At 40.5% G+C, this 27,757-nt stretch overlaps 2 protein-coding genes across 3 annotated transcripts; both read right to left on the minus strand.

The window, feature by feature from the left end:
- Positions 1-544: 544 nt before the first annotated feature.
- mrvi1 (murine retrovirus integration site 1 homolog) lies at positions 545-23,679 on the minus strand. Of its 2 annotated transcripts, none has more exons than XM_020608576.1 (19): positions 22,974-23,679; positions 21,893-22,013; positions 18,740-18,768; positions 12,273-12,491; positions 9,196-9,302; positions 9,051-9,112; positions 8,361-8,534; positions 7,906-7,955; positions 7,572-7,628; positions 6,776-7,147; positions 6,607-6,685; positions 5,903-6,023; positions 5,741-5,771; positions 3,623-3,763; positions 3,282-3,413; positions 2,494-2,647; positions 2,132-2,181; positions 1,337-1,471; positions 545-657 (listed from the first exon to the last, which is right to left on the minus strand). In XM_020608576.1, the coding sequence occupies exons 1-19, from the start codon at positions 23,427-23,429 to the stop codon at positions 556-558; spliced, it is 2,592 nt and encodes an 863-aa protein (XP_020464232.1). In that variant the 5' UTR covers positions 23,430-23,679; the 3' UTR covers positions 545-555. The 2 variants fall into 2 exon arrangements, with proteins under 2 accessions (XP_020464232.1, XP_020464225.1); XM_020608569.1 differs by having other exon boundaries at positions 6,776-7,228.
- On the minus strand, positions 23,473-27,706 carry LOC109963626 (uncharacterized). The gene is made up of 14 exons (XM_020606311.1): positions 27,641-27,706; positions 27,484-27,542; positions 27,339-27,399; positions 27,089-27,247; positions 26,013-26,130; positions 25,860-25,910; positions 25,701-25,778; positions 25,562-25,618; positions 25,418-25,477; positions 25,066-25,121; positions 24,368-24,461; positions 24,153-24,284; positions 23,962-24,051; positions 23,473-23,685 (listed from the first exon to the last, which is right to left on the minus strand). The coding sequence occupies exons 1-14, from the start codon at positions 27,673-27,675 to the stop codon at positions 23,473-23,475; spliced, it is 1,263 nt and encodes a 420-aa protein (XP_020461967.1). The 5' UTR covers positions 27,676-27,706.
- Between the last annotated feature and the right edge of the window lie 51 nt (positions 27,707-27,757).

Consider the following 27,757-nt stretch of genomic DNA (forward strand, 5'->3'; position numbering starts at 1 on the left):
TGGACATTCTCACAGCAGGCATTATAAAACTGAGAGCAGCGTACATTTAGATTTTATCACGACACCATGGCCTTTCTTATAATGGACAAACTGGAGCACTGGCTGTGTGGTATTATGCATTAGTGACACCATCACAGGCATGGCAAATACAAACAGATAAAAATGGAGCTAGCACTTTACACGGTTGCTATTGCTATTCTCATCTCATCACAGAACATCTAGCTCAGACACTTGAGAGCTCTACTCAGGCTCACTTTATATAACTAGGATATTATTGGAACCTAGAGTCTGGACTTTGTCAAACTATTGCACAAATGTTTAGATTACAACCCCGGACAGCATATCCATCAGCTGCAGCAGGGTTTGGCTATCTTTTCATGCTTTCAGGGTTGTGGCCACCACACTGGGGCATTCTCTGCACTGTAAAAACAAACCCTAAAGGTCGCACAAACAAGCCAAAGGTCTGACAACAGAATATGCTTTTGATAAGAATGATTAGTAGTTCTGGACATTCCATGGCCCATTGTTTCAAGGACAGTAAAGTGACCTTGAGAATCAAGCAATGGTACTGACCGCGTAGTGTGATGTGTGTGTCAGCAAAACATACCATTCAGCTGCTGATTGTGTCACACTGCTTTTGGCATCATTCACTTCACACTAAAGAGGCGAGAGTTGAAGAATATTATTGCCTTTGAACAATGACACACAATTAACAGGCATGATACCTATATTCATATCCTTTCATGTCTATCCTATTACCTAGGTATTATTAGCTAAATGCACCTATAATGTATGTACATGTAGCAAAACTAATCAAGAATATGGTCGCTGTGAGTGCTATCATATTATATATGGCATTATTAGGTTAAGCAGCATTTTATTGTTGCAGCTTGTCAAGGTAGAACATGTACAGTCGGGTAGTTTTGTCCATTGACTCCCAACCTAGAACTCAGGTCCTTCCAAAGATAAATCTGAGGGAGTGTTAGATTCTTAGTTTGGTAGGAAAGACAAAAAAACCCTCCTGCTGTATGTAGTTCTTGTCATTTACTGGCAATTAATAAAGCTGTATGACTTGGAGTAGAATTAAGTACTTGTAATCGGTAAATATACAATATGAAACAGAGGACTTACATTTCAAAACACTATTTATTAATTTTAAAAAGCAAGAAATAATTCTGTCCTTAAAAAGATGTCATCTATATGTCAATAGGCTAAGATAACTCCTAAATTTGTTTCCGAATTATTCTACTTATAATTCCATGGTCCATCTGACAGAGTGAGTGTCACTTCATTAAATGTCATTTCCTATAATTTCCTGTAGGACAGGAAGACCTACCACGACAGGAAGAGCAGCCCCAGGGGTGGGTCCTGCGTTGGGGCTTGTGCCAGCTGTGACTGGGGTCTGACCTGGGATGTTCAGGAGGTTAAACTTAGGCACCACCGCTACACTCACCCTGCGTCTGGGCAGAGCCTAGCCAGGACACAACATGCAGCAGTGTCAGTGGTAAGAATAGAAAATCGGGGATGTTACATTTCTGGACATTAACATCTACAACGGCATGATGAGACCACCTAAACAAGAGACAGACACATAGAAGAGCATCAAAAACAGTTGATGACCATAAGGACATCTGTAGCCACACTAGTGGCATAGCTGCACGGATGGTAATGTTGGTTTGTTGGTCAGTCCACCACTTTGGTCCAGAATGAATTAGCTCAGCAACTGCTGGATGGGTAGACAGAGTCATGAAATTTTGTACAGACATTCATGATTTCCAAAGTATGAATCCTAATGACTTTGTTAACCCGTTGACCTTTTCCTCTAGCAACATCGTGAGCTTGTAGATTTGAGTGAAATATCTCAGAAGGTTTTGGATGAATTACTGTGGAACTTGTTAAACATATTCATGCTCCCTTCAGAAAGAAATGCAGTAACATAGCTTTGGTGATCACAACTTTTGCTCTAGTGCCACTGTCACTTTAAAATTTGAAAACTAATGAAATATCCATCAGCAACCACTGCACTTTGTGCTGCGTTAACCACAACTTTTATTATTTTAGTACTGATTGACTGAATAACTGATTATCTTTGTTGTTTTTTACCTATTATAACTAAGACCTTATTGCTTACCTTTCCAAGTGTTAGGGACATGGATCGTGACGGCCGTGGAACTCCATCATCTTTACAAAGAAAAACAAAACACAGATTTACACAATATTATTACAGCATTCATAAGCTCAGGTAAATGATTGTTTTCATGCTGGCATTGTCCCCAAAGCTGCAGTGAAACTGCTCAGTGACACAGCATTCTAGCCACAGTAGCTAGTAGGGTGCATGCTTTAACACACCTTTGCTTGAATAAATGTAAAAATACTTCCTATTTACAAGCATGAAACCCTTTGCAGAAGAAAAAATGTAATGTCAGGTTGATTGAGTTCAGATTGATTGAGAGTCCCTGTTCTCCTGCACCCGATCTGAATGTGCAGTCTTACCTCCAGTATCTACAGACCCTCCATAACAGCGATTGGAGTTCTGGTTGGCCAGCTTCTTAAACTCCATCAGCTCTGCATGGTCCTTTTCATATGTCCTCTTCAGATTTTCAACATATTGCATCATGACCTCAGTGGCTTTGTTCATACGTTTCTCCTGTCGCATAATGAAGAAGTCAGTCAATACAAGTCTGCGTTACAATGTAGGAGCACATAAACAGCATCTTCTGGTGAGAAAACCTGAGTTTGACCAATTGGCTTTTGGCAGATTTCTTGCAAGAGTTCTGAAATTAATTTTTAAACAACCAAAGATTTCTTAGAGTGATGGAGGATCTCAGTAAACTCATGGCTGTCTGACATCTGAGTTCTGACACTCACCAGCTCACTGATTTTTTAAAGTTACTATAAACATGTCATTTCAGGCTGAATCAATTGATTTTTGGCCACTAGGGGACAGAGGAGATCCTCCACAGGCTGACAGACACAACCCCAACCTCTGTTTGAAACCCAAAAAATATAAGTCCAATTTTATTTAAAGAAAAAAAATTTAATGGCATGTTCTCCCCCAACTTATGAGAAAAATATCTAGCTACGTTTGTTCTTTTTCTAATATTTGCTTTGTTTGCACAACGTCAGCCATAAAATGTTTCAATTTGCCAAACAGGAATTTCTGTGACCCCGAGATAACCTGAAATAGACCGCATTCAAACAATAAGATGTTTTTTATATTTACACTAAACCGCCCTGCTCTAGGTTTGCACTGTCACTTGCATGTGTTTGTGTAAGTCCACCTGTCGAACTGCCCCAACGACCTCTGCTCTGCTGGAGAGTCGTGTGGCCAGGCGGTGCAGCACTGCCACTGTCTCTACCAGCCGCTGGTAGGCTTCACGCTGCTCCATGCTCTGCCACTGTGGTGCAGTCACCTGCAAGAAACACAATTTTGTTACAATTCTCTCAGGAAAACAAAATGTGCATCAATATGCCTTTGGTATCAGGTTTTGGACTCAAACTAGATATTAACTGAGGGGCACCTCCAGGAAACAGTAAGCACATGAATGAGCACTAAAAAGCCAAAGGGAATTCTTCCTTCAGCTGAGTAATGAAATATCAGGTGCTGTTTTCGAGGACCAACCTTAAGTGCTCCTTTGAACTCTTCTAGTTCTTTCTCAGTGTTTTCCTCAGTCAGGTTCCTCTCCCGCTCTGCCTGTTTGAGCCGTGTCTCCAGAGTGTAATTGTCATTACGAAATGCCAGTGACAGCTGGACAAATGCATTCTGCGGGTAGGAAGTTACCACAATATAACACCCGGAAAAGCACATCAAACAACACATTAAACACAGATGAGCTGTGATGCCGGCAACATAACATAACTGGTAAGCAATAACATAATAAATCTGAAAAAAAAAAACTCTCCCACAGTACAGCACACGCACGTACAGAGGCTAAATGAGAGGCAGGTGGTTGTTTAGGTAATACTAATATACATTCTTTTTGGTTAATGTCAAGGAGACTCAAGCAGCCCTGACATGAGCCTGGGGAACAAGCAGTGAGTCTAACTCTGACATCCTGATGTTTTGCTATGTTGATCAAAGCCAGTCTGCACAGATTTACAACATGCACGCGCCATGGCTGAGAGGAAACAAATGACCTCTGGCTGTCCTGAGCCAGATGCATCCCTGAGGGAGCAGCGAGAGAGGCGACAGCCTGAGCCTGACAGCGTCACCAATGTTTGAATTTTCTCCACAGGAAGTCACTCTGAATCTCTTTCTTCTGATTAGGAACAGAAAACATTTTCCTGTTGACAGAACTTCACTAAATCCAGGCAGCCAATTTTTACGTCTATGTAATTAAGTGCTCTGGTAACAAAGCAGGTTATTATAAACATGGAACTGCACATGGCAAATGTTCAGTACTGAGTGGAACAATACATCCACCTCCACTGTTTGAACAACTTTTGAACTCAATTTACTGCTCAAAGCAAACAGAATACTGCTGGCAGCCCAGTGGCCGACGTACAGCATTATGGCTGAAGTACACATTTAATCACTGTGGATCAACTTGAAGGCAGAAATGAGTATATTAAATTGACATAAATCTTAGTTTTTATTTGCTACTTAACAGTTTAAGTACAATAGTAAGTAAATGCTTTTGCTAGCCTGCCTTTCCAAAGACAACTAAATCTGCCTACTAGCACTCTCTAATTAACACACCACATCTCCTGAAAATGAAAACAAGCAATGGGAGTTATGTGTATAAGCAACATGTTAATTAGTGCCCTGGTTTTCACAAGACTGGATCACTGTAATAGCCTCTTGTCCAGTCTGTTGAGAAATTTACTTGCACACCTACAAAGGGTAAAGAGTAATGGTTGCAAGAATTGTAACCTGGACTGAGAGGAGAGACCACACCCCTACAGTTCTTGTCTCTGCACTGGCTACCTGTGCCTTAGATTTTAAGGTGCTTCTTTTAGTCTTTAAATGTCTCCATGGCCCCTCCCCCTGTTTACCTCAGTACTTTGTTCAAAAGATACTGTATGTTCCAACCAGATCGCTCAAATAATCCCATAATGATTTATTAGCTATCCCTACAATTCAATCCAAATCTGGAGAATTGGCTTTCAGTTACTATGGTCCCAAATAGTGGAACTGACTTCCTGATAGTTTTAGAGCAACAGATAAACTTTTAAGAGGAATCTTAAAATGCACTTGTTTAATTTGGCTTTTAATTAAATCCAGTAAAATTCTAATTTTATTGCTTGTTTTATTATTATGTTATACTTTTTGTAATAATCATAAAATAATCATTTTATTATTTTACTGTGTTAGTCTCAACCATGTTCCTTTATCTTGTGAAGTATCTGTTGACGGGTGTGACTGACTGACTGAATTAAAGGTGCTGGCTGGTGGCTTTTTCACCTTCAGACAGAGACAGGCTTTCCCCTTATTTTCAGCCTTTATGCTAAGATAAGCTAGCATGCTCCATACAGTGGCACCAAACTTCTCATGTAACTCTTGGCAAGAAAGCAAATAAAAGTAACTTCCCAAAATATCAAACAACAGAGAGCATAAGCAAAGCACCACACAGGAAAACAAAGTTACAGATCAAAGAAACTGACTGTCTGCAGCATGCATGGATCAAGTACATAATCATGAATGGGAGTAATTCAGATGGTTTTATGACTGCATATCTTCATTTTCAGCCAAAACATAGTGTGAAAATCACTCAACAACGTCTACAGATCCAATACCAACCTCAACTTCTTTTTCAGTGAGTGGGAGTGCACTGGAATGACATCAGAGATGAACTGTTAGTAAGGTAAGTAATGTACATATTCATACACAATGTAAGCGAGGTGTGTTATTAGCTATTAGTTAAAAGCTAAATGTTAATGCAGCAGTTGGTTTGTCGCACACCAGCCTGGCAGACCCCGGTGAAGTTTGAGCTTTCTCAGCATCACATCTGAAATATTCGGCATGGTATCCGAATTCTCCTTGGCCTCCTCACTGCTGGTTGAGTTCCGAGAGGGCTGAGCACCTGCAGACACATTGCTGCATAAATAAGACCTCGAGAAAATTACACAGTCTCTTTCCAGATACCTGTGTGAGTCAAATCTCAAGTAATATGAGAAAGTTTTAAAGTCATGTCTCAAGTCCTTTTGTGCTAGTAAACTTGCATGGCTTTAAAATGAGACTCTTCTTCAACAACAGCCACTGTGTTACTGAAACAATGAACTTATTCAGTAAGGTCCGTTACTCAAAGTTAGTTCAAACTCTCAAGTCCTAATTTTGGTGACTTAAGTCAATTCTATAGCTCTGTCTCTTTTCCAAAATATAGAAATACATGAAATCCTTTCCTCATTTCATTAGATAGACTTTGGGTCACATGCTTTAACAATCATGCCATCTGCTGATAAAAAAGGAAATCAGCATTTCTTTCTTTGCTACAAGGTTGCCAGTGAATGGGTGGTACAGAGGAAGCAACACAAGAAGAGATCATCATCATTTTCTGAGAGGAACACATTTTCTCTGGGATTCAGGAAGTGTACACCCTTGACGAAATTGCTGAATGCACTGCAGAAAAGTACTTTATGTCTGGAGGTCAAACAAAGACTTATTACCTTTTTCCTGTTCAGCAGCTTCACTCAAGTCTGGTAACTTGGATCCCACTATGCTCTGGTTACGCATCAACTTGTGCTCCTATATACACAAACACACATAAGAGCAAAGCGTTATGTTTCCAAAAGAACAATTCAAAATAAAAAGAGTGAATGCTGGCAGTAGCTTTACCTCTCTGAGTTTAGACAACTTCTGTACACTCCCCGGCTGGACAGGGAGGTCCTTGTACCCCGAGGCTTTAAAGACAGCATCCCTGGGCTTGTCTGAGAAAGTGTCCTCCGCTGTAGGAGGGAAACTTGGGACACCATTTCTAGAATTAAGGTTGCCTACAGCATCCCAGGAAACAGCTCTCATTAGCGGAGGGAAGGCACCGATCATCTTGATCTCTGCTGTACAGGGGGCCTGTTGTGTAGGGGGTCGGGGGACTGGTTTGGCCACTCCTGTGGCTGGGGTCTGGTTGGGGTTTCGGCCTGAACCAGCTCCCTCATCTGTTTTACTGACTGCTGGAGGACTCTTAGGTACAGCAGGATCACAGATCTCCTTCTGAACAGCAAAGCGGGGCGTTAGATTCCCAGAGGACACTTTCCTTTTGTCTGTGGGCTTCCAGTCCACCAGCGACCTGCCCTGAGGTTAGTAAGATAATGACTAATAATAATAGGTTCACTGCAGTATTCCTGATGTGTTAACAAGCCTGTAGCATGAGAATTACAGATGCGTATCAACAGAAAAATGTAGTGAACTCCCGCACACTGCCAACGCCTTCATCAGACATTAAAATCTGGAGCTAGAGGAAAAGTCAGGGGGATCAAAGCAACTGGAATTCATCCACTGGGTGGCATGAATGTGTGCACTATATTTCAAGGTAATAGTTGTGCAGCATTTATATGTTTTATGTGTCATATTGTTGTTGCGCATTAGACAACAATATGGTTGTCAATAAAATGCAAAGTGAGCGTGTTAATCTGACCTCTTGGTCTTGGGCTGTTACATCAGGTTGTTCTCGCATTGAAGGAACATCCAGATACTACAAGACGACAAAATATAGCAAATTTGCTTGATCAAATAGACCAGAAAGTATTGAGTAATTAATTACATTAAAATCAGGTAGGACTAATTTGTAATAGTTAAGGCAAGACAGTGATTTACATAAGGCAACAACCCAGAGCAACATTTAAAAACACAATGAATGAATGAAAAATGAACATTGCTATTTACAGTTTTAATACTTTTAAATGATTATCAACATTATACCTCATGTCACAGTGTAGTTTTTTTTTTTTTACCAACAATAATTTCTTTACCTGACTAACAGACTGTGAACTGACATGGGTTGACTCTGAGGGTCCTGCAGCTGAAAGAGTAGAAAACAACCAACAAAATTATTCTCTCAAAGTCCACATGGGCTAAAAGTCAGAAAAAAGAGGGTGAAAAATTGATAAAGAGTAAATCATTTAACGGGGGCCACAGTGAGCTGCTACTAGATGAACAAGGTGAGGATGTTGGAGGTGGAGAAAGACCTGTGCAGAAAAACATCTGTAAATTTTATTCCTCATTTAGATCAGTGATAATAGTGATAGTGATAATCTTTATCAAATAAAGTTATGAGTTCACCACAAACACTCAAATGGAATGATTTAAGTGAATACATCCTTAGACAACATGTGATCTCTCACCATTCAACACCAACAATACTTAAGATATCATGTGTTATGTCCAGGGCTGTCTGTGTGTGCACGTGTGTTTGTGCCTGAACCACCTGCGGGCGAGTCGGTGAGGCTGCTGGTGCTGCGGCGGCCACGGCGTGTCAGGAAGCGGTCGCTGACTTTCTTGGCCTGTTCCAGCAGCTCCAGGTTCTTCTGTCTGTCCTCCTCAGAGAGCTGCAGCTCCGGCAGCTGATCTTTCACCAGGTCGATCACATTGCCTGTGCTGTCTGTAAAAGACAATAGACACATGTACACACACAATCCCCACCAACCCATGTGATACACACATATACATACACACACGTACCAATTCATTATTTTCCTACACTACTACATTTCGCTGTCAAGATACAAGCAAACAAAATGCATTTATAGACAAATAGCAATGTTAATTAGTAGGTGTTTGCTGATAAATACATCAGCTTTTTGTCTGTCATGGTTCACGGACTAGCTTCCTGTTTAAAACAAAAAAAAAAAAAAACAGGAAGCAAGTCCATGAACCATGACAGTGTCTGCTTCTGTTTCTGTGTTTCATGATGCAAGGATATTTAAGAGAGATTCCTTTGTCTAAAATCTCATGACAAGCAATAATTCACAGGTGGTTAGCCAATACATCAGGTGGTGAGGGTTGGCCAAGTCACAATTGTTTTCATCTCTTCTTTTCCTCAGAAAAGGGAAAGCAGCTAAACATTAAAAGCAATCAAAGCTGCAAAAATATATCAGGCATGTGGGCATTTACCCACCGACTGTGGTGAGGGGACCTCCCCAAGAGTTTCTGGCCAGGCGAGACCTGGGACTGTGCGGCCTGAGAATGGAAACAGTAATGGTTCAGTCACATTGTCTAAATGCAAGAAAACAATTTTAGTGTTTGAGATGGTGGATGATTACCTGCTCTGCTCCAGATGATGTCCATCATGCTGGACAACAGTGGCCTGTTGTGGGTAGACAATGCTGGGGGCGGTCATGATAACAGCTTGGCTTTCACCTGGCACAGACTGTGCCAAAAAACACACACACACACACACACACACACACACACACACAAAACATGAGCGTCAGAGTTAAAACAAAGTTACACTGACACTTCATTTATTCACCTTTCATTTACCTGATATGGATATAATGAAGCTGAAGAACATTTGCAGAAGGCAGGGCTGGATTAACACACTGTGGGGCCTTGATTGACCACTGGTTCCTCTCGCTCTGTGCATTTTACACTGTATGCCCTATGCTGCATTTAATTACTCATTAAACACAATACACATACCATTGTGGTAATATGACACAGCCTTTTTTTAAGAAAATGAGCCATAATTGTAATATAAATGACATAATAAAGGTATTTACACTAGATTGTGACACAAGGCCCCTCAGCATGGCCACAAGGTTGGGTAAAAATGTAATTTACTGTGTATGTTGCTGCAGTGGTACATATTGTCAAATAAATTAGCAATTAATAAAATGATCACAAACAGTGAACGTGGGGCCTTCAGGGTCTGGGATGCTGGGGGAAGTTGCAGCTTTGTCCAGCCTTGACAACAGACACTCTGTACACAGAATATTTGCATCCACCAGGATGATGACTTCAACTTTTGTTGTAAATAATGTGTGGTTCAACAGACACTACAATACTGAGGTTAGGATTACGGAAGTCTGGTTATAATAAAAATGTGGTAAATAGGGGTACCATATGCTCACTTAAACAAGAGTCTCCTCTAAGTATTTTCTGATAAAAAACAGGCATGTAGTTTGTTCAGGCAGGCCCCTAGAGTGAGTTTTTCAGCAGCAAAGTTTCGCTATACATTGTCAAGTTCTCAAGCACCAAGGATCAGACATTTATTAGAACTGTGACCTCAGGGGTAAGGGGTTTAAGATGCAGGTCATGAACTACTTGACTCTGGCTGGAGATCTAAATTCCTCCCAGTCTCAGTCTCAGTCTCAAATCAAGGCACTAAATAACTCCCAAATACCTAAAGACATCTAGAGACTTAAGAAAGTGTACAAATGACCTTAAAACAAAAGTAATTAGAATAAATCAGCACTGAGATAAATTACATTTAATATAACCCAAAGTTTGTGTATAGTCCACAGCTTCTGGAGTAAAAGTCCATTCAATTTAAATTTTGTCTATTAAAGGTAAATATGCAGGTAAACGCAGCCTGGGATCAAGCACTAATTCCTTAAGAGCTCCTCTCAGAGCTTATCTCTGCACTACAGTTCTTATAAAAGGAATCCTTCTGACGGTAACACTGCAGACAGGCTGCAGAAAGACTACAGCTGTACTGCAGTAAATGGGGATACTTTTATAGTGTTGGCATATGCCCTGAAGATTAGATTACACAGCTTCATTACATTGTGCACAGATGTCTTATCTCGGCTGTGTGTGTATGCAGTGGAAGACAATGTTCTCCAAGGACTGAGACCGATGACTGTTTAAAACTGCAGGACATTTTATGAATCAAATTCTGAATATGTCCACTTCAAGTATATGCTCTTCATATTGTTCATAAAACCTCTAACAATGTTGATATTCAGATTTAATTTCACCCAAATCACAAACATTTGTGCAAATTTCCATTCACTCTTACTGGTATCTAGTCCTACAGATAGTTTTGGTTTTGAGATAGTCACCTCTAATATTTCTACTGCCTCCCCGGTGCAATGTGGGTGAGTGGAATCTGTAGAATCTAAAAAGTCAATCCAACCATTAGCTACACTGCTTATCCTATACTGGGTTGTTGTGGGGCTGGAACCAATCTCAACTGACATTGGATGAGAGGCAGGGTTCACAAGCTGCCAGTCTAATACAGGGTTGGCACAAAGAAACAAACAACCATTCGCAGCTATGACCAGTTTAGAGTCACCAATCAACCTAACCTAACTGGGAGGAAGCCAGAGTAAACCCAAACAGGCATGGGGAGAACACGCAAACATACAAAGGCCCCAGGAGTTCAGAGTGGCAGATTCAAACCCAGAATCTTCAATCTATGAGGTGACACTGCTAACCACTGCGCCATCATGCCACACCCTGTCTAAAAATAAGTCGATAAAATCTAACTTTCTAGAAACAACGTCATGAACATTCTGGACCTCGCTGTGAACAAATTTTACTGGAATCACTGTTACAGGAAATGTAACTTTTGGAAAGCTGAGGTCAGTGAGGTTTATGGCCACTGTTTACAAAATGTCATGTTTCTGTTGAGGTTTACAGTGCTCTGACGAGCAGACACAAACACTATCTGCAAAAACACACATGAGAAAAAGTTTAGTATATTTTGGTAAACTGACCAATGGGGTACTTGCTCACGCTAAGGTTTCCCATGTTCCCTGATGCTGACCCATCTGTTCATCAAGCAATAAAGCCTTTTTAATATCCTGAAGTCAAGTCATTTTCTAGTTATTTATATGGCCTAGAAAGAAAACTGTTTTATCCCCAAATCAAAAAACACACATTTGCCTTTTATAGAAACAAGACCTCCATGATGAGAGGGTAGTCTATACCCTGAACTGATTTTGGTGAAATCTACTGAAAATGATTCCTTTTAAAGGTCTCGGTGGTGGTTTTGCTATAGTTGTTTTATCAAGAAAAGTGACCTTCAAGGACTCATGAAACACTCACAAATCACCAGAATTGCAGATTCATTCCTAACCATTCTGTAGGAAACCACAAAAAAACTTGATGCACTAAATCAAATGCTAATATGATAATTAGAATTTGTACCATTAGTAACTTTTTCCCTCTCCGCACACAGCTCAGCCTCAGTTTGCCTAAGCAACAGGAAAACAAGTGTGTGACTTAAAAAAGAAGCATTTTGAAGGTAAAGGGGACGCAGTTTTTGAGAGTTGTCATCAAAAGCAACATTTCCTCACAGGGGCCAAATGAATGATTCAGTGTCACCTTTTATGGACTTGCCTTCTTTTGCCAAAACCAAAATGCTTCAGAAACTGACAGCGTGTGCACTCACTGTACTGGGTGAACTGGAGGAGCTGTCCAGCTCCTCGCCCGAGTCCTCCTCTTCCTCGGGAAGTGTGGGCATGGTGGGGGGCAGTGAGGGGCGGGAGCGGGTGCGGGGGAAAACAAAAGGTCTACCAGCAGCGCAGGGGCCGTCAAAGGACTCGGCGGAGTTGTGGTCACTTTGATCAGCAGGAGACGCCGGCAGAAAATGTCTCTCTTCTTTCTGAAGCTGCAAGATCATAAACACACACAAATGCATTAGATGTTGAGGGAAACTTGTTTTTAACTGCAGGTAGATATCAAACACTAAGCAACTCATCTTTTTTTCTAAACAAATTACACATGAATGGTGATATTCAGAAGAACGTCCTTTATGGCTAACCACAGATAAAAAAAGATATGCTGGAACTAACACAACTGTGACACCATAAATAAATCCTAAAGTAGCTTCATTCTCCACTGTCCTGAAACAGCAGCATTAATAAATTGTTCCAACAGGCTCCGACTGTTACTGATTCATCAGAAACAAGAGTACAAGGGTAACAGTGCAGTCATTTTCAGTAAGAATATAAGGTAGACCTTACATACCTTACTACTACATGACAGACTACATCATGCAGCCAACACAAACCAGGATTTTATTTCAGCTGAATAAAATAACAAATCATTATATGTCTCATAAGCAGCAACAGTGAATGTCTCACCTCGAGTGTCCACAAACAGCCCTGCTTTGTTTCACATCATTCCACTGATCTACAGGTGACGGTACAGTGCCACACCAAGGGACGTGGCGATGTGCCGACAACCAGCTTTGAAAGTGTTTAATGAGGGAAAAAATGCATTCATCAAATTTATTAGACCTGAAGGACACACAGCGTGTACTGGTGAGAAACACTGAATGTCAACATAACTCCAGTTTGTTTACAAGAAATACCATATGGCGCCTTTAAGTTAGTCAGTATGTTTACTTAATGCTCCTTCATTTGGAAAAATGAAGAATAACAGATAAATTAAAAGTCTCAGATTATGGTGTTTTGATACTTTGAGAGATGTGAATGGAGAAATAAACAAAAACAGCAACACTCACTGAGTGACTGAAAACACAAATAAATACCATTCATGACTGACACAGTTAACATTTTGACCAGACATGGATCAAACTGACTGGGGTGCACTGGGCTGTTATAAATCTTTGGTACCGGACATTCAGTGTAACTCGCCCTTACGGTCTGGCTGAGGCAAAGAGATCCCGAGGGATTGTGAAAAAGTCAGAGGGGTTTGTAGAACACACATACGGTATGAGTACATGCCATTTGGAACAAGCATGGATGAAAACTGAAAGGACAAATCAACAGCCTGCACTGAATGCTTTTGTTATTTAAAGCTAAAGGCTCTATACTATTATAAAGCCTCGTCCGGTTCTTTCAAACCAGGAACTCAGAGGGACGACTCAGACCACTTGGATATATAAAAAAATATAACCGTGCTGGTTTATTCAAAGAGTCACAGGCCAGAATTAACATTACATTTCCAGAGATCTTCCAACCCCCAGGCTGCCCAAGCAGCCCGGAAGCAGATCAGACCCCGAACCAAGAATTGCTATACAATATCATCACTTAGTTGGCTCGCCCCCTCCTCCACAGAAACGTCAACCGAGACGTCTCTCTCTCTCACCAGATTTTGCAGCTGGCTATAACGTTAGCCAAAACATGAGGAAAAGTCAAGGTGTGTGGCTGTTGTTTTCGTGGTGTGTATCTAAAACAATTTGACATAACACTACACATTAAGACAAATATTAAGACTAGCATTACAGTTGACACTAACAGCTCTTTGCCTGTAACCTTGACCTGCTTGCAGTCTGCACTGCAGGCACATTACTGAACAGTTAACAGCCTGAGCTAGTCAATCTGTCTCCACTAACATTTCTAGACAACAAATCTCTGAATATCTATCTAACTAGGAAATAACCTAACAAAGCCAATCAAGTGGAAAGAAGACAGCAAACAAAATAATGCAGCATTTAGCTATGGCAAGAAACAGAGAAAATTACTGTAATTTGAGTCAAAAGCTGCGTTTCCACTATTGGGACCTAACGATATAACCCATACTTCCCTTAACCATTACCAAGCACAGCCTCTGGGGTTGATGCGGACCGTCCTGCTTTATTTTTTCACTGTATTTTCTCTTTGTCGGTCTCTGTTTAGAGGAGGCAGGGGTTGCACTTCTCTAACATAAGCAGTCAGCTGTGTGTTTACACACAGTGCTTGTAATGCTAATGACTGAGGTGTGAAGACAGGGACATTTAACCAATCACTGGCGACTGCTCTGCATGTATACAACCCCTCCCCAATTGCAGCCCTTTCCCACCCCCCTTGTTCCTAGCACTTGATTTTAGTACTACCTCTTGAGGGATGCTGAAATTTAGCTCCTGGACCTTACCTCCAAAACACAGAACCCATGACCAGCATTACTCAGCACGACACATTTTGGTAGGTTCCTCTAATGGAAAAGCCCCTGAAGTCTGGATAGTGGATACGACACATGTTGATAGGAATGTTATAAAGCAGAAGAATATTTTGTGCATCAAAAACACACATTGTCTACCCAATAATCCAAAACCCCAAAGACAGCCATTTTACTGTTCACATTTGAGAAACTGGAAATAGTGAGTTTTTATTGTCTTTGCTTAAAAATAATTAAACAATTACTAAACTAGCAAAACTGTTGTTAATCAACTGACGAATAAACAAAGTGACTGTCTGTTTCAGCTGATGTTTGTCATCAATTCTGCAGCAGTTAACTGGCTCAATAAAGAGAAACAGGACTGAATTTAGTTAATTATTACATGTGTTTGAACCTTTGTTTGAATTCACAGCTATCCTCCTTTTAGTAACAAATTTATGCAAATCTAAGTGCACAGCTAATTTAACCCTTTGAAGGAGCACAGTGCAGAAATTATTGTCCGCGTGGGGGCAGTACTGGATGGTACTGTACCCTCCCATTTCTTTGGTTTCACTAAACAAAAAAGATTTATATGACCAGCACTGATGTGGCTATGCTTTTTGTTCTGCCAGTGCTTCCAGTCATATTAGCCAGGTGAGTGAAAGCTGTGAGGAATAATTAGTTATGTCAGAAGCATGGCACGCACTCTACGCAGGTCAGTGAATTCTGAACCAGAATTTACAAAGTGCTGCTCAGTGTCATCACAAACATGACATGTTCTTGGGAACATATAGGGACACAAAGGCTGTGAGTCACTGAAAAGGAAATGGGTTGTTTAACTGTCTCTCAGAGAGCTGTGAGGATATGTCCTGTCTACAGGAACAATGTTATACAGAAGTAAATTTACTTCTCGTTCTTGGTCTGCAGTAGCATTTCAGACTATTTAATACTTTAAAAAGCAGTTTCACTACAACACTGCTGAGTTTAAGATGGTGAATACAGACAGGTGACATGTGAAAGAAAAAACCTGGACAAATAAGTGATCTCTTCCCAAATGTCAGTGCCCCCATCCACAGGGCACAAGGGGTCACCGAATGGTTTGATGAGTATGAAAATGATGTGAATGACTTGTTATGGCCTTCGCAGTCACCAGATCTCAACCCAGTTCAACACATACGGGAGATTTTGCATCGATGTGTTAGACAGCGACTCCACCACCATCATCAAAACACCAAATGGGGGAATATCTTTAGGAAGAATGGCATTCATCCCTCCAGCAGAGTTCAGAGACTTGTAGAATCAGTGCCAAAGTGCACTGAAGTTGTTCTACTAAGACACTTTATGTTGGTTTTTCCTTTCATTTGTCACCTGTCTGCATGTTGCTACTGAGAAGAGCAAGAACATGAATCTTTTGCTGAACAGTTTTACTGCACATCTTAAATATGAGAGTGAGTCACTGAATATTTCCAGAATAGTTATTTAATTTCCTCTGGACTACAGCACAGCTTTGGTAGCAAACACCTGCATTTTTTACAACTGACTAAACCCAAGAATCTTAATTTCATTTTGCATAATCAATTGTTTTATCCCTACAGGAATATTCTACTTCTTCCACAGCTGGAACAGCTGTTTAATTTTTCAAAGGGAAGCAATTATACAAAAAAAGGAGAACAACATGATTTGAGAATACTGCCATGTTTGTTTTAGTTCAATTTTAAGAAAAACGTCTTGCTAAGGAAGCCAAAAAACTTGTTGCAGCTCAACAAGCTTAAATGTCTTATGATAACAGAATCTTGCAAAGTAATAAATATTGAACCAGACCACGAGACAGTGTTTACAGAGGCAGAAGAACCTGTCGCCACTTTAAAATTACTCAGCAAAAGATGCTAGCTTGTACAGCAGGAGGTTTCCCCACCAGGCCATGAGATAAACACTGCAGAGAAATTGAATCACTCAGATTATTTCCTGTGGGGGGAACAGGACAAAACATACAAGCCTCAGCAGACAGTCCCTACACCACAACTGCTTAAAGACAAAAATCTTGCTCTTAAAGTACACACTACCCTTCTTAAAGAAAACATATTTGTCCATCAGAACCATCAGTCAGATTCAACTCCCCACTGCAGTCAGGCCTCACCGCCTCTATCCTCAGAGGGAGACAATGGGACCGGCAGCCTCCTCCCCTCCTCTGTTACATAAGAATGCTCTCTCTTGCCAAATTTGTTTAAAATTTGGTTGTGTGAAACACAGAGTACATGGCCTCAGAGGAAGTGGTTGCTACAGAACTGCAATTTGAGGTAACAGGAAAGTGTGAGAAAGAAAAACAGCAGGATGGCCAGAGAGACACATAGTCAGGTAAGGAAGCAGCTAAATCCACTGATGTGATCATAACCAAGGAAAAAGAAACATGATGCAGAGTTTCACTTCCAGAGAAGCACTAGATACAGTAACGTAATCTCACCCCAGCTATTATAAAGTCAGACTGACAACTGTTATAAAGTCCAAAAACACATCCTCTTCTCCTAGTTACTGATGGCGCTAGACTTGCAACTCCTGAGTCTGCATGTATGCACCCAAAATTATCACCCAGTAAGACCCTACAGCTCCTTGCAGCCAACCTCCCAAACCTGTCCAAAGAGGGCACGGACATTACCTGAGTCCACCGCTGTAGTGCTGTGGAGAAACACACACGCTGCTGCTGAGCCCTCCAACTCAGACCGACTTCCCACAGTCAAACTGTCACTCTCAGCCTTTTCCTCTATCCTCAGGGCTTCTCCTTCCTTCTCCCGTCCCTTCTGATCCCTGTCTTTTTTCAGCAACAGCCTCTCTTTCACTCCTGGGAGCTTTGACCATTTAAGGAGAAGGACTCAGTATGCCTCTTTGAGCTGCTGTGGAGTGTGTGTGTGCATCTATAAGTGTGTGTGTTCTCCGCTGATCATCCCTCAACTAAACCTGAAGAAAGTCAGAAAAGTATGTTATTTTGTTTTGCAGGGTTTGTTGTGTTTCTCTAATCATAGCGTGGGAGCAGTAGGAGACTAGTTTGTGTGTTGTTGTTTGTGAAAGATAGACAGATTCTGTCCGTCCAATCTGTGTTTACCCTGGAGCCTAAGAGGAATCTACGCATCCACTTCCGAGCTCTTGAAGATCATTAACGCTTGGTGAACTGTGCTTCTAAACCTTGCACCAATTATGTGGCTTTAAAATGGTGAGAGATTTGGGTTTTAAGTTCAGCAGTCATCTTGAATTTTGTGGAAAAAAGACCCGAGCAGTCACGTTGTTTGGAAGAGCATAGTGAACATTCACAGCAGACTACAACATCACAAGTTCAACATACAAGTAAAAGTCCTGCATTTGAAATTTTAGGTACGTGAAAGTGAAATATTGTGATATGTTAAAGAAGCAAAAGTAAAATAACTTGGGATGGGACAATATGACCTTTTCTCAATGTGACATAGTGCATGATATGGTGTGTACGATGCGATTCAATCACCATACAATAAAAATTTATTGACAACAATGGCTGACTAGCTGTGGAATATTACTTTATTCCTCTTCACCCTCTTTTTTTTTTTACCACTGGTTTGATTACAAAAAGAACAACCAGATATATTGCCTTATGTTCTGTTAGGCTTATCTTATGAAGTCGTTGGTGTATGGAAACCACATGATATATGCCCTTATATCTGGTTGTAACTGCAGTATAGTGTGTTTTAAACCATTTATTAATCACTTCTTATATATGCTAAATAGGTAACTATTTATTTTAATGGGATAAAAGTACCCACTTTTCCTACATATTATATATTACAAAAATCTACTTAAGAACAGCACAGTTGAGTAACTGTACTAAGTTACTTTCTGCAGTTGAAAGCACAAAGTCAAAAAGATCACTTGGACTTGTAACATGTAATCTGTATAGTGTCCTCTGCAAAAATAATATTCCCAACAAGTCAGTTTAAAAAATATGAGATACACACACACACAACATATCCCACATGCAGTATTTCACAGTAATAAAGCAGGAGAGCATCTCACCTTGCTGCAGCTGCCTCGTCCTGTGCCACCTGCCAGAGCACAGACAGAAATCAGTTGATTTGCATTTAACAGGAAACCATGTGCAATGCAAATGTCATGATGGTTAAAACAAAAGAGAGAGAGAGAGAGAGAGAGCTGTGTCAGTGGGTGTTTCTAGGACAAGAGAAAACAAATAGGGGAGAAATAAATAGTTTCCTGTCCTGAGTATCCTGTCAGGCAGATGCTGGCAGCGTGATATTCATCTGATTGGTAGAACTACTCTAACTCTTGTTTCAGGAAGTGTCACACCCCCTCCACCTCTATAACTATGGGCAACAATAACCTGGCAACCATCATGAGTATATGAGAGCTTGAGCCATCGGTTGAAAGCTGCTGGCCCGAGTAAAGGCTATTGTGTTAGTTGGTATTATTGTGACACCAGCAATTGACAAACATTTTTCTAGAGCACAACTGTAGCTGAACAGCAATATGTCACTTAAAAAGCAACCGAAGAGGGAATGACTTCAAATTAACCAATATTATTCACATATGAGAATATACAAATAAAAAAAAACAACACTTGGCTGCCTTTATGTTTCTTCTGTGGCAACACATCCAAGAATTTTAACATATCAGACTCTGAACTACCTGTTTAATACAACATTTCACTGCCAGACTTTACTTCATAAATCAATGCACAAATCAGTATGAAGCAGCACATGGCATGACGGGGGTGAAGCCAAAAGCAGATGCTTGTAGGCAGGTGTGTTAACTTAATCATTTTTGTCCACATTTAACCTAATGTTTTCACTTGTTTCCCTCCGTAGATCAGTCTCTCTTGCTCTGGAAGCCATCAGCCTAACCACAACTTAATTCACATTCCAGCTGCAGAGATTTTGGTATTTGCACTTTTTCAAATTTTTATATTTGCCATTAAAGCGATGCTTCTCTAACTTACTTACAGTACATTCAGTTTGACTGTGTCTTCTTTTAAACAGCAACATAAAACCTACACGTTTTATTCCTTTGTAATGTTACAGGGATTTGCCTTAATAGCTTTAATGGAAGGACTGTACTGTTGACAGCATTGCAGCTCAGGATCTACAGCCCTGTGCCTTAAGGACCACTGTTATGGGGTGGAAAGAACTTTAATCCTAAAAGTTACCGTGGCTTTTCTAAGTTCTATCACACACACACACACACACGCTAAAATTTCCAAACTCCAAATAAGATTAAGCCTGGGTTGTATTATACACACGCCACATCTTGAGGGACCCAAGCTGTTTTGAGCTGCAACCTGGCAGTGCACATATCAGGTTTTATGACAGTAATATCTGACAAAAAAATGTTTATCCCGCTGCAGATTCATTTGCTAAGCAATAAAGTGTCTACCTCAATATGGCACTGGACAAGGTAAGCTTTAGAAAGTTACAAAATAAACAAACATGTATAGAGATGACTACCGTCTCTTCATTTACAATGTCATTTCCCCTGTGAGGCTGCTCACTAGCTCTCAATAGGCTCCAAACTCCCCTCTACATCACAAATAGACAAATATAGGACTTGGTCATCTGAGTCATCAATGGACTCCTTCTTGGGGAAGGAAAATGTGGAAATATTTGCCATGACCTTTCCTGAAGGGTTGGAAGACAAACATATTTATTGCAACATGAATAATATTGGAAAATATGTGATGAAATGGCAAAATGATCAGTGCACATGCAGCAGCTTTCAGGAATGTCAGCATATTAAAGCCTCAGTAACAGTTTGCAACAGGAATACGTTTGTGTTTTCCCTCTTTTGCTGTGCTGTGGCTCACGAGGTAGGGCAGTCATCTCCTGACCAGCAAGTTGGTGGTTCAACTCCCGGTCTCCCCGCATGCCTAAGTGTCCCTGAGCAAGACACTGAACCCTGAATTGCTCCCGGTGGCTTGACTAGCGCCATTGTGTGGCAGCCTGTCATCATGGGTGTGTGAATGGTGTATCATTTCCTGTAAAGTGCTTTGGCCAGTGCAACACACTGTGGAAAAATGCGCTATATAAATACAGTCCATTTACTATTTACTCTTTTTGTAGCAAGAAGTAATAAAACAAAAGTCAATGTTTATTTCCGACCTTTCCGGGGTATAGTCTGCCTCTTGCCCAATGTCAGCCCCCATGCTTAGGATGAGCAGTATAGATAACGGATAGATGGATGTTTATTTCTTACAGGAAAGCCACATTTGATCTTAAACATATATTCAAACACTTTCTGGTTGAGACATGAGAAGATCATTACCACTCATGGCTCTTTACAGCCTGGTTAGCTTAGCTTAGCATAAAGACTGGAAACAGGGGGAAACAACTAGCCTGACGGTAACAACCAGCACTAAAGTATTTTCTATATATAACCAAAGAAATACTCAAAAAAGTCATTGTTCCAAGAAATAGTCCAGCTCATATCACCTGTTCATTTATACACTAAATATTAAACAAACAAGATATAACATACTATGTGACCCTTCAAGGTGCTGGTAGGTGGATCTGAGCCGTCTGTAGCTTCATACTGGCGGTTTAGCTATGAGAGTGACAGCAATCTTCTAAACAAACTCTCAGCAAGGAAGTGAATAACAGTTTCATAAAACGAACTATTTATTTAATGGCAGTCACTATAAATGTGCTAAAAGCCTTGTCTTTTCTTTTGAAGAGTGTTTATTCTTTTATTCACATTACAATTGTTCTGCTTTTGTTAAAAGCTAAAAGCCTGCATTGTGTACTCTGTGAGCTACAGACCTTAGATTTCTCGCCGTCTTCATATAAACATGCTCAAAGCTCTTCAGAACAGATCAAACATAAAATGTAAAAGGGGTTAAATTACCCCTGATCTGTCAGTGTATAAAAGTCCTGTCAATTAAAATGGAATGTAGACAAAAAAAATACCTGACCCTTCTGACCTCTTCTAATTTTCCCCCTGGACCCTTTTGATAAATAACTTACACTCCCTAAGAGCTTATTCTCTCTTCCTCCTTGCCATACCAACTGTTGTGTGTGCAATGTAAATATCTGCACAGTATCTTTTCAGACATCCTCAGGGATTACCATTAGAAAAGGAAGTAGTTTTAATTCATCTGTGTCATAGTGTACCCCACAACCACAATAACACTGAAGGTGTATTTCTGTAATGCGGCCATCATACCATTCACAGGCAGCTGTGGAGGACTCTCCATTTTGTCTTTGTCTTCAGGCTCCACATCACATTCAACCCTAAAGCCTGTGGCATCTGGTCTAGGACCAGCTGGCAGACTGCAACCTGGAGGCTTCAAAAAATACAGAGAGAAAAAACAGATATTAGTACCTTACACACCGTATGATATAGGAGAGTCTGACTTCAATGTTATGTAAAAAAAAATACAGTCAAAGGATCATCAGTTGATTCAAAGGAGTCATGACATTGGTACCATCTCAGGAAATAAAAAAATCAGAAGTAGGAAACATGGAAATAAGGAAATTTGAATCCTGCTACACAGGATTATGTTTATGTTTTGGCATTTTTTTGCTATATGCTGCATAGTTTTAGCTCTTCAGGCCTCTACTAATAACACACATAAACAGCCTGATAAGGAAAATGAGGCAGCTCACAACTCAGAAATATACATCCTATGATGAGGAGTGTAAAGTAGACATTACATCTTGTTAAATCTCTTCCCCCTAAGTTTATAGTAATGTGACTTTTTGAAGGACTTTGTGTTTCACAAAGGCAATATTGATTAATTCATGATGTCAAAAAGATTTGTAAGTGAAAAATCTATCGTATACAAGCATTCTTTTTTTCAGGTTTTGCAGCTCAGAAACCACATTTTTATATTTTTGTTACAAGAAAGTAACAAATGTGATAATCTCAACTTAAAACAATTGATATCAGTATGATTTACTTTAGCAGTTTTTGTTCCCATTAGAGTAGCATGAGCTCTACATGAGCTGAGTTTAAATTTGAAATGTCAATTCCTGGTATTCATGTTTTCAAATGCAGACTGGACTGGACAATGAAAATAATACATTAGATTTTAAATGATATGGTTTTATAATTTGATGGTAGTTTTTCTCACATTGTTCTATATGGGTTCTAGTTTAATAAAGGCCTAATCTAATGAGCATCTTTGCTATATATGAACCTACTTGACAGGGACAGTGACCTTTCAAAATCAAGAGTATTAATAAACTTTTTTTTCACTCTTACTCTAATGTAAAGCACACAAAGACTTCTAGCACAGACAAACCTGAGCTGGAGCTTTTTTTGTGATCCTGGTCTCCAGGACATTCAACTGCTTGTCTGCACTGGCTGCTCGACCCAGAGCCTCCTCCACCCTCTGGGTGATGCTCTCCATCCTCAGTCTCACTCGGCTCACCCTCTGCTCGCTCTCTCTCACCAGCTCGGCCGTCCCCAGGGCGCTGTTGACCATCGCCTCCATTCTTCTGAGGGTCACCAGAAGTCCATCTACAGTCACCTGAAGCTGTGTTTGTTCCTGCTCTGAGGTTGCTCCACCTGCAGTCTCTGTGGCCACCGCTGCATCCCGTTGATCCTTCACCACCTTCCTCACCGTTCCATCTGATTCTTCTCTCTCAGTGTTGGTCCCCGTTTCAATATGATCAACTCTACTACTGTTTTTTTGCTCAGTGACACACTGCTGTGCAGATCTTAGAGAGGGTGACAGGTGGCAGGCCTGCCCCCTCATATCAGAGATCACCTGCTCTGCTGGCTGGAGCTTTGCTTGAGTCTCAGAAAGATCCTGGATTGACCGGGTTTCTTTTTTCTGAGCCTGAGCCCTCTCCACACTGAGGGCTTTCCACCAGTTCACCACAGCCACCTTTTTGGCCTCCTGGATCTGAGTCTGGCTTTGCTTTTGCTCCTTCTCGCACGCTCTCCACCGTTCCTCCACCTTTTCGCCTGCCTCCTCCCACACACACTTGTGCAGCTCCAGCTCCTGCAGCCTGAAATCGCCACCACAGCTTTATAAACATCTCTTTTACACACTGTCATGTCTTTAGTTACCAGGGGGTACTAAAACTGCATTTATCCCTGATAGAGTTTTACACAGACAACACGGGGACTCCTATGAGCTGTATAATGTAGATGCCCATAAATACACTGTCAAATCGAGGCAGCCATTTTATTAGCTGGAGAAAACTTCTAAGAACAAAGACTAACATTGACCAAATCCAGTCTGTTACCATAACAGGACAAAGAGAGGTTAAAAAAACCCTCACATACACATTGACAAGCTGCTGCTTGATGCTTGCCTGTTGCTGCTGGCAGTGAGGAAAAAGCCTCTCCTGTGTTTCTACAGGAGCAGATTCCTGTGTATGAGAGAGAGAGAGAGACATGACAGAATTATACATGTACATGTTACTGCATGTAATGATCATTTTGTTCTTTTGTGTGTATACTTCCTCCTCACCCTCTCAGGATAGTTACTGTGCACAAAATTAGCTATTTCTGCACTCTTGATCCTCTGGATGATGCTCTGAATATCATCGCTGTGTGGGTGAAGTGATGGGAGGCTAATGTCGCCCAGAGCTCTGTGATGCTGCTGCACAGAAAGAAGGCAGAGCAATAACATGGTCAACACAAAACAGCTTAAAAGACAACCTGTGGACAGCAAGCATTTCCTACCTGCTGCATATCCTGTATCTCGCTCTGCAGAGAGCAGTGGTTTGGGGGATCTCGACTGTAGAGACTCTGAGGACTGACACAGTATCTGTCATACCTGTCAGACACCAGCAGAGGAAATCAGACTTCAGAACTTTAAATTATTTGTGCAGTTCATTCACAGGTTTGTTCAGGTAAATGATAGTTACTTCTCACATTAACTTGCAGCTCTTTGTTTTTAAATAGCCCAAAAAACTTCTTTCAAATATTAAACTTTCTTGTAAAATTATGACAGCTGACACATCCCTCCACCAGATTTGACATCAAAAATATTTTTAACAAACCCTGTACTATAAAACTGGAGGTGCATGGTTTGAAACAATAGGAGGCGAATGTAGGATCCAGTGTTTTTAAAGTTTGATCCATACTAATGTCAGGATATCAATGCTGCTTTTTTAACCTGTCTTGTGAGTCCCTCAACATTATGGAAGTACAACATTAAATTGCTGAAGGAGCATTTAAATAAACAATTTTGTCAAAAAACTGATTCGAATTTAAACATTTTTATTTGCATTTGTTCATTTGGTCAACACCTTTTTTAAAAGTGGTGTGCAAATTAGGTAGAATCCAAACCACAGTAGATCAAGCCTTCTAAGAATAATCATACCACCATCATCGGACTAAAGTGCCACTTAAAATTATTAAATTATTGTTAATAATACCTCAAAAGAACTTGGTGTGAATGTTCCTGTAACTTCATTAGCTCAGACTGCAGACCCTACAACACCAGAACAGAGTTAATGTGCAGCCAAAATGTACATTTAGAACCACTGAATGCAATTTACCCTTAAACACATGCAAGACATAATTAAAATCATCAGTCTTCTTGTTACATATTCTGAAATGACGAGACTGATTCCTGTGCCTGATATGTGTTGCCATACACTGAATTTGAAACTTTCTTTTCATACTTTAACATGATGTAATGTGGCCATACTTGCTTTCGCATGACCTTATATGAGATATAATGGCATCCTACCAAAGCTTCCTTCCCTGACACTGTGTCAAACATACCTCAATCATGTTGTGATTCTCCACATGAGAGTTCTTCATCTTATCCATAAGAATGTCTTTCTGTACAGGAACATTTGTAAGTGAAGTTAAAAGACAAAATAAAAATGCGACCTGACAGTTTTCCTCATGAACATATAGACCAACCTTTGTGATCGCTTCATCTCTCAGTGTCAGCAAAACCAGGGTTTCCTGAAGTTCGGCCTGTGAACGTTTAAATGTTTAACCACCAATTCAAAGTCATAACACAGACAAATACAAAAGCGGTTTACTGATCTGTTCCTACCTTCAGCTCAGCATTAACCTTCCTGAGTTTGGTGATGCTCTCTTCAGAACATGTCCTTTGAAAGACGAGCTTTTCATTCTGTGCAAGCACAAGAACATTTTATTACATAACGAGCTTTAGTTTTGTAAAAGAAAGTGCATGCATTTATATCTACACTACCTTGTCTTCAAGCCTCCTAATGTGCACCTTCAGGCATTCAACCTCATTGCTCTGAGGACCAATAAAGATTTACATGTAAACAGGATTCCATAACAAATAAATCAAACTTAAAAGGTATAGCTTCATTGAGAGTCCATTCAGTGTGTGATGTACCAGTTTGGTGAAGCTGCTCTGGGAGTGACTGGCTCTCTCCTGGGCCTCTTTAAATGCCCGGCGGGTCTCCTCCAGGTCTTCTGTCAGAGATCTGGCTCTCATTGCTGACTGTTCAGCACTGCGCACACCAAACAAATTTAAAAACCATAACAGCTTTCTCATTTATTCAACAGGTCCCACCTCTACTCATATCCAAAATGGAGAAAGAGTAAGAACAGAGATTTTATTCAATGACTATTGTCTAATGGAAAAGAGATGGTAAAGTCCCATTACCTGAGTTTTCTGTACAAAGAAAATCTTCTCTACATTGTACTCATAGTATTCTTTTGGTCTGACTCTTAAAAAAATATTGATTGGAAGGAAGTACGAGTCAGGTCAGGAATGAATGTTACCAATGAATAAATAATAATAATACTTAATAATAATGTTTATTACGTGACTGATATTTAAGTTAAAAAACTCCAGAGCTATGCACACAAAACACATTTCTGTATTTAATTTGCACCTTCATGTATGAATTGCTGAATGGGACTCCTGAGCATAGGCCCAGGGGGCCGAAAGGCCATGGGGCCCCTGGTCCAGAGCCTCCAACTGTTAATATTATTTGAAAGTCACAGAGCTCATTTAAAAGACATACAAATACCACAAAAAAAGGAAAACTAACACAAAGAGACCATATAGGCCACTTTAAATCAAGGGGTCCTATAGAGGAGAGGTGGGGGCCTTTTGCTTGTTTGAGCCCAGGGGCCCATTTTCTCATAATCTGTCCTAGACACATTAATTTACTATGTCTTTAAATACGGACACAAATGGTGCAACAACCAGGCAAAGACACTGGTTTAAGTGTTCAGTATTGAATTTGTGATGTTAAAAGTGGCCATATTAATAGTAGAAAAATCTTATTTAATTTATTTCATACTAATTCTGCTGGTAGCTAGGTGTGATAACTTCAGCTGGTGAAGTTTAATGATCTTTGAAGACACATTTCTTGGTGAGCTTAAACACAATTTTCACACTCAACTTTTATTTTAATCAGCTACTTTGGAGAATGCCTTTTCATTCTTTTAATCCTTCACCTTGCCAGCTTTGCTTGCAGCTCGGTGATCTCCAGAGTGAGCTGCAGGTTTATGTCTTCACACTGAACCACCGTCCTGAGCAGGCTGCTGTTCTGCTCACTCAGCATGCGGTGAGCGTGCTTCAGTTCAGCCACTGTGCCTAACAGGTCTTTTCCATCACTAAAGCCAAACAAACAGTTGGTGAAGTGTGACAACAAACTGATTAAAGGAGCTAAACACATGCAGAGACCAAAGGAGTGAAATAACTAACCAGGAGCACTGGTGGCTTTCTGAAGAAGCTGCTTTGCTTTGAGAACATGAGAGATCTAGCCCTGAAAGGAACTCAGGTTTAATGAATTGCTGCTTATGTGATTCAAACATTTCTCAGAAGTCTGAACAGAACAGTGACAACCTACCATTTACAGCCACTTTAGAAGCGTCTGGCCAAGATACATGACTGCCATCCACATCAGCGCTGAAACAGAAAGAGTCAGTGAGTACTGTCATACACAGCTCATTGAAAAGGCGGGTTAATAAAAGGAGTGAGATTCCTCTAGTACAGGGTTTTTCCACCTGTCCTGGCTGCACTGGGCAATCCACTCTTTCATGGTGGCGTGGAAAGTGTCTCTGCTCACATAGGGGTCCTCAGAGTCAGGGTCAAACAGCCGCTGCAGGGAAGCTAGTTGGTCC

Source organism: Monopterus albus, unplaced genomic scaffold, assembly GCF_001952655.1.
Source record: "Monopterus albus unplaced genomic scaffold, M_albus_1.0 scaffold4.1, whole genome shotgun sequence".
Lineage (NCBI taxonomy): Eukaryota > Metazoa > Chordata > Actinopteri > Synbranchiformes > Synbranchidae > Monopterus > Monopterus albus.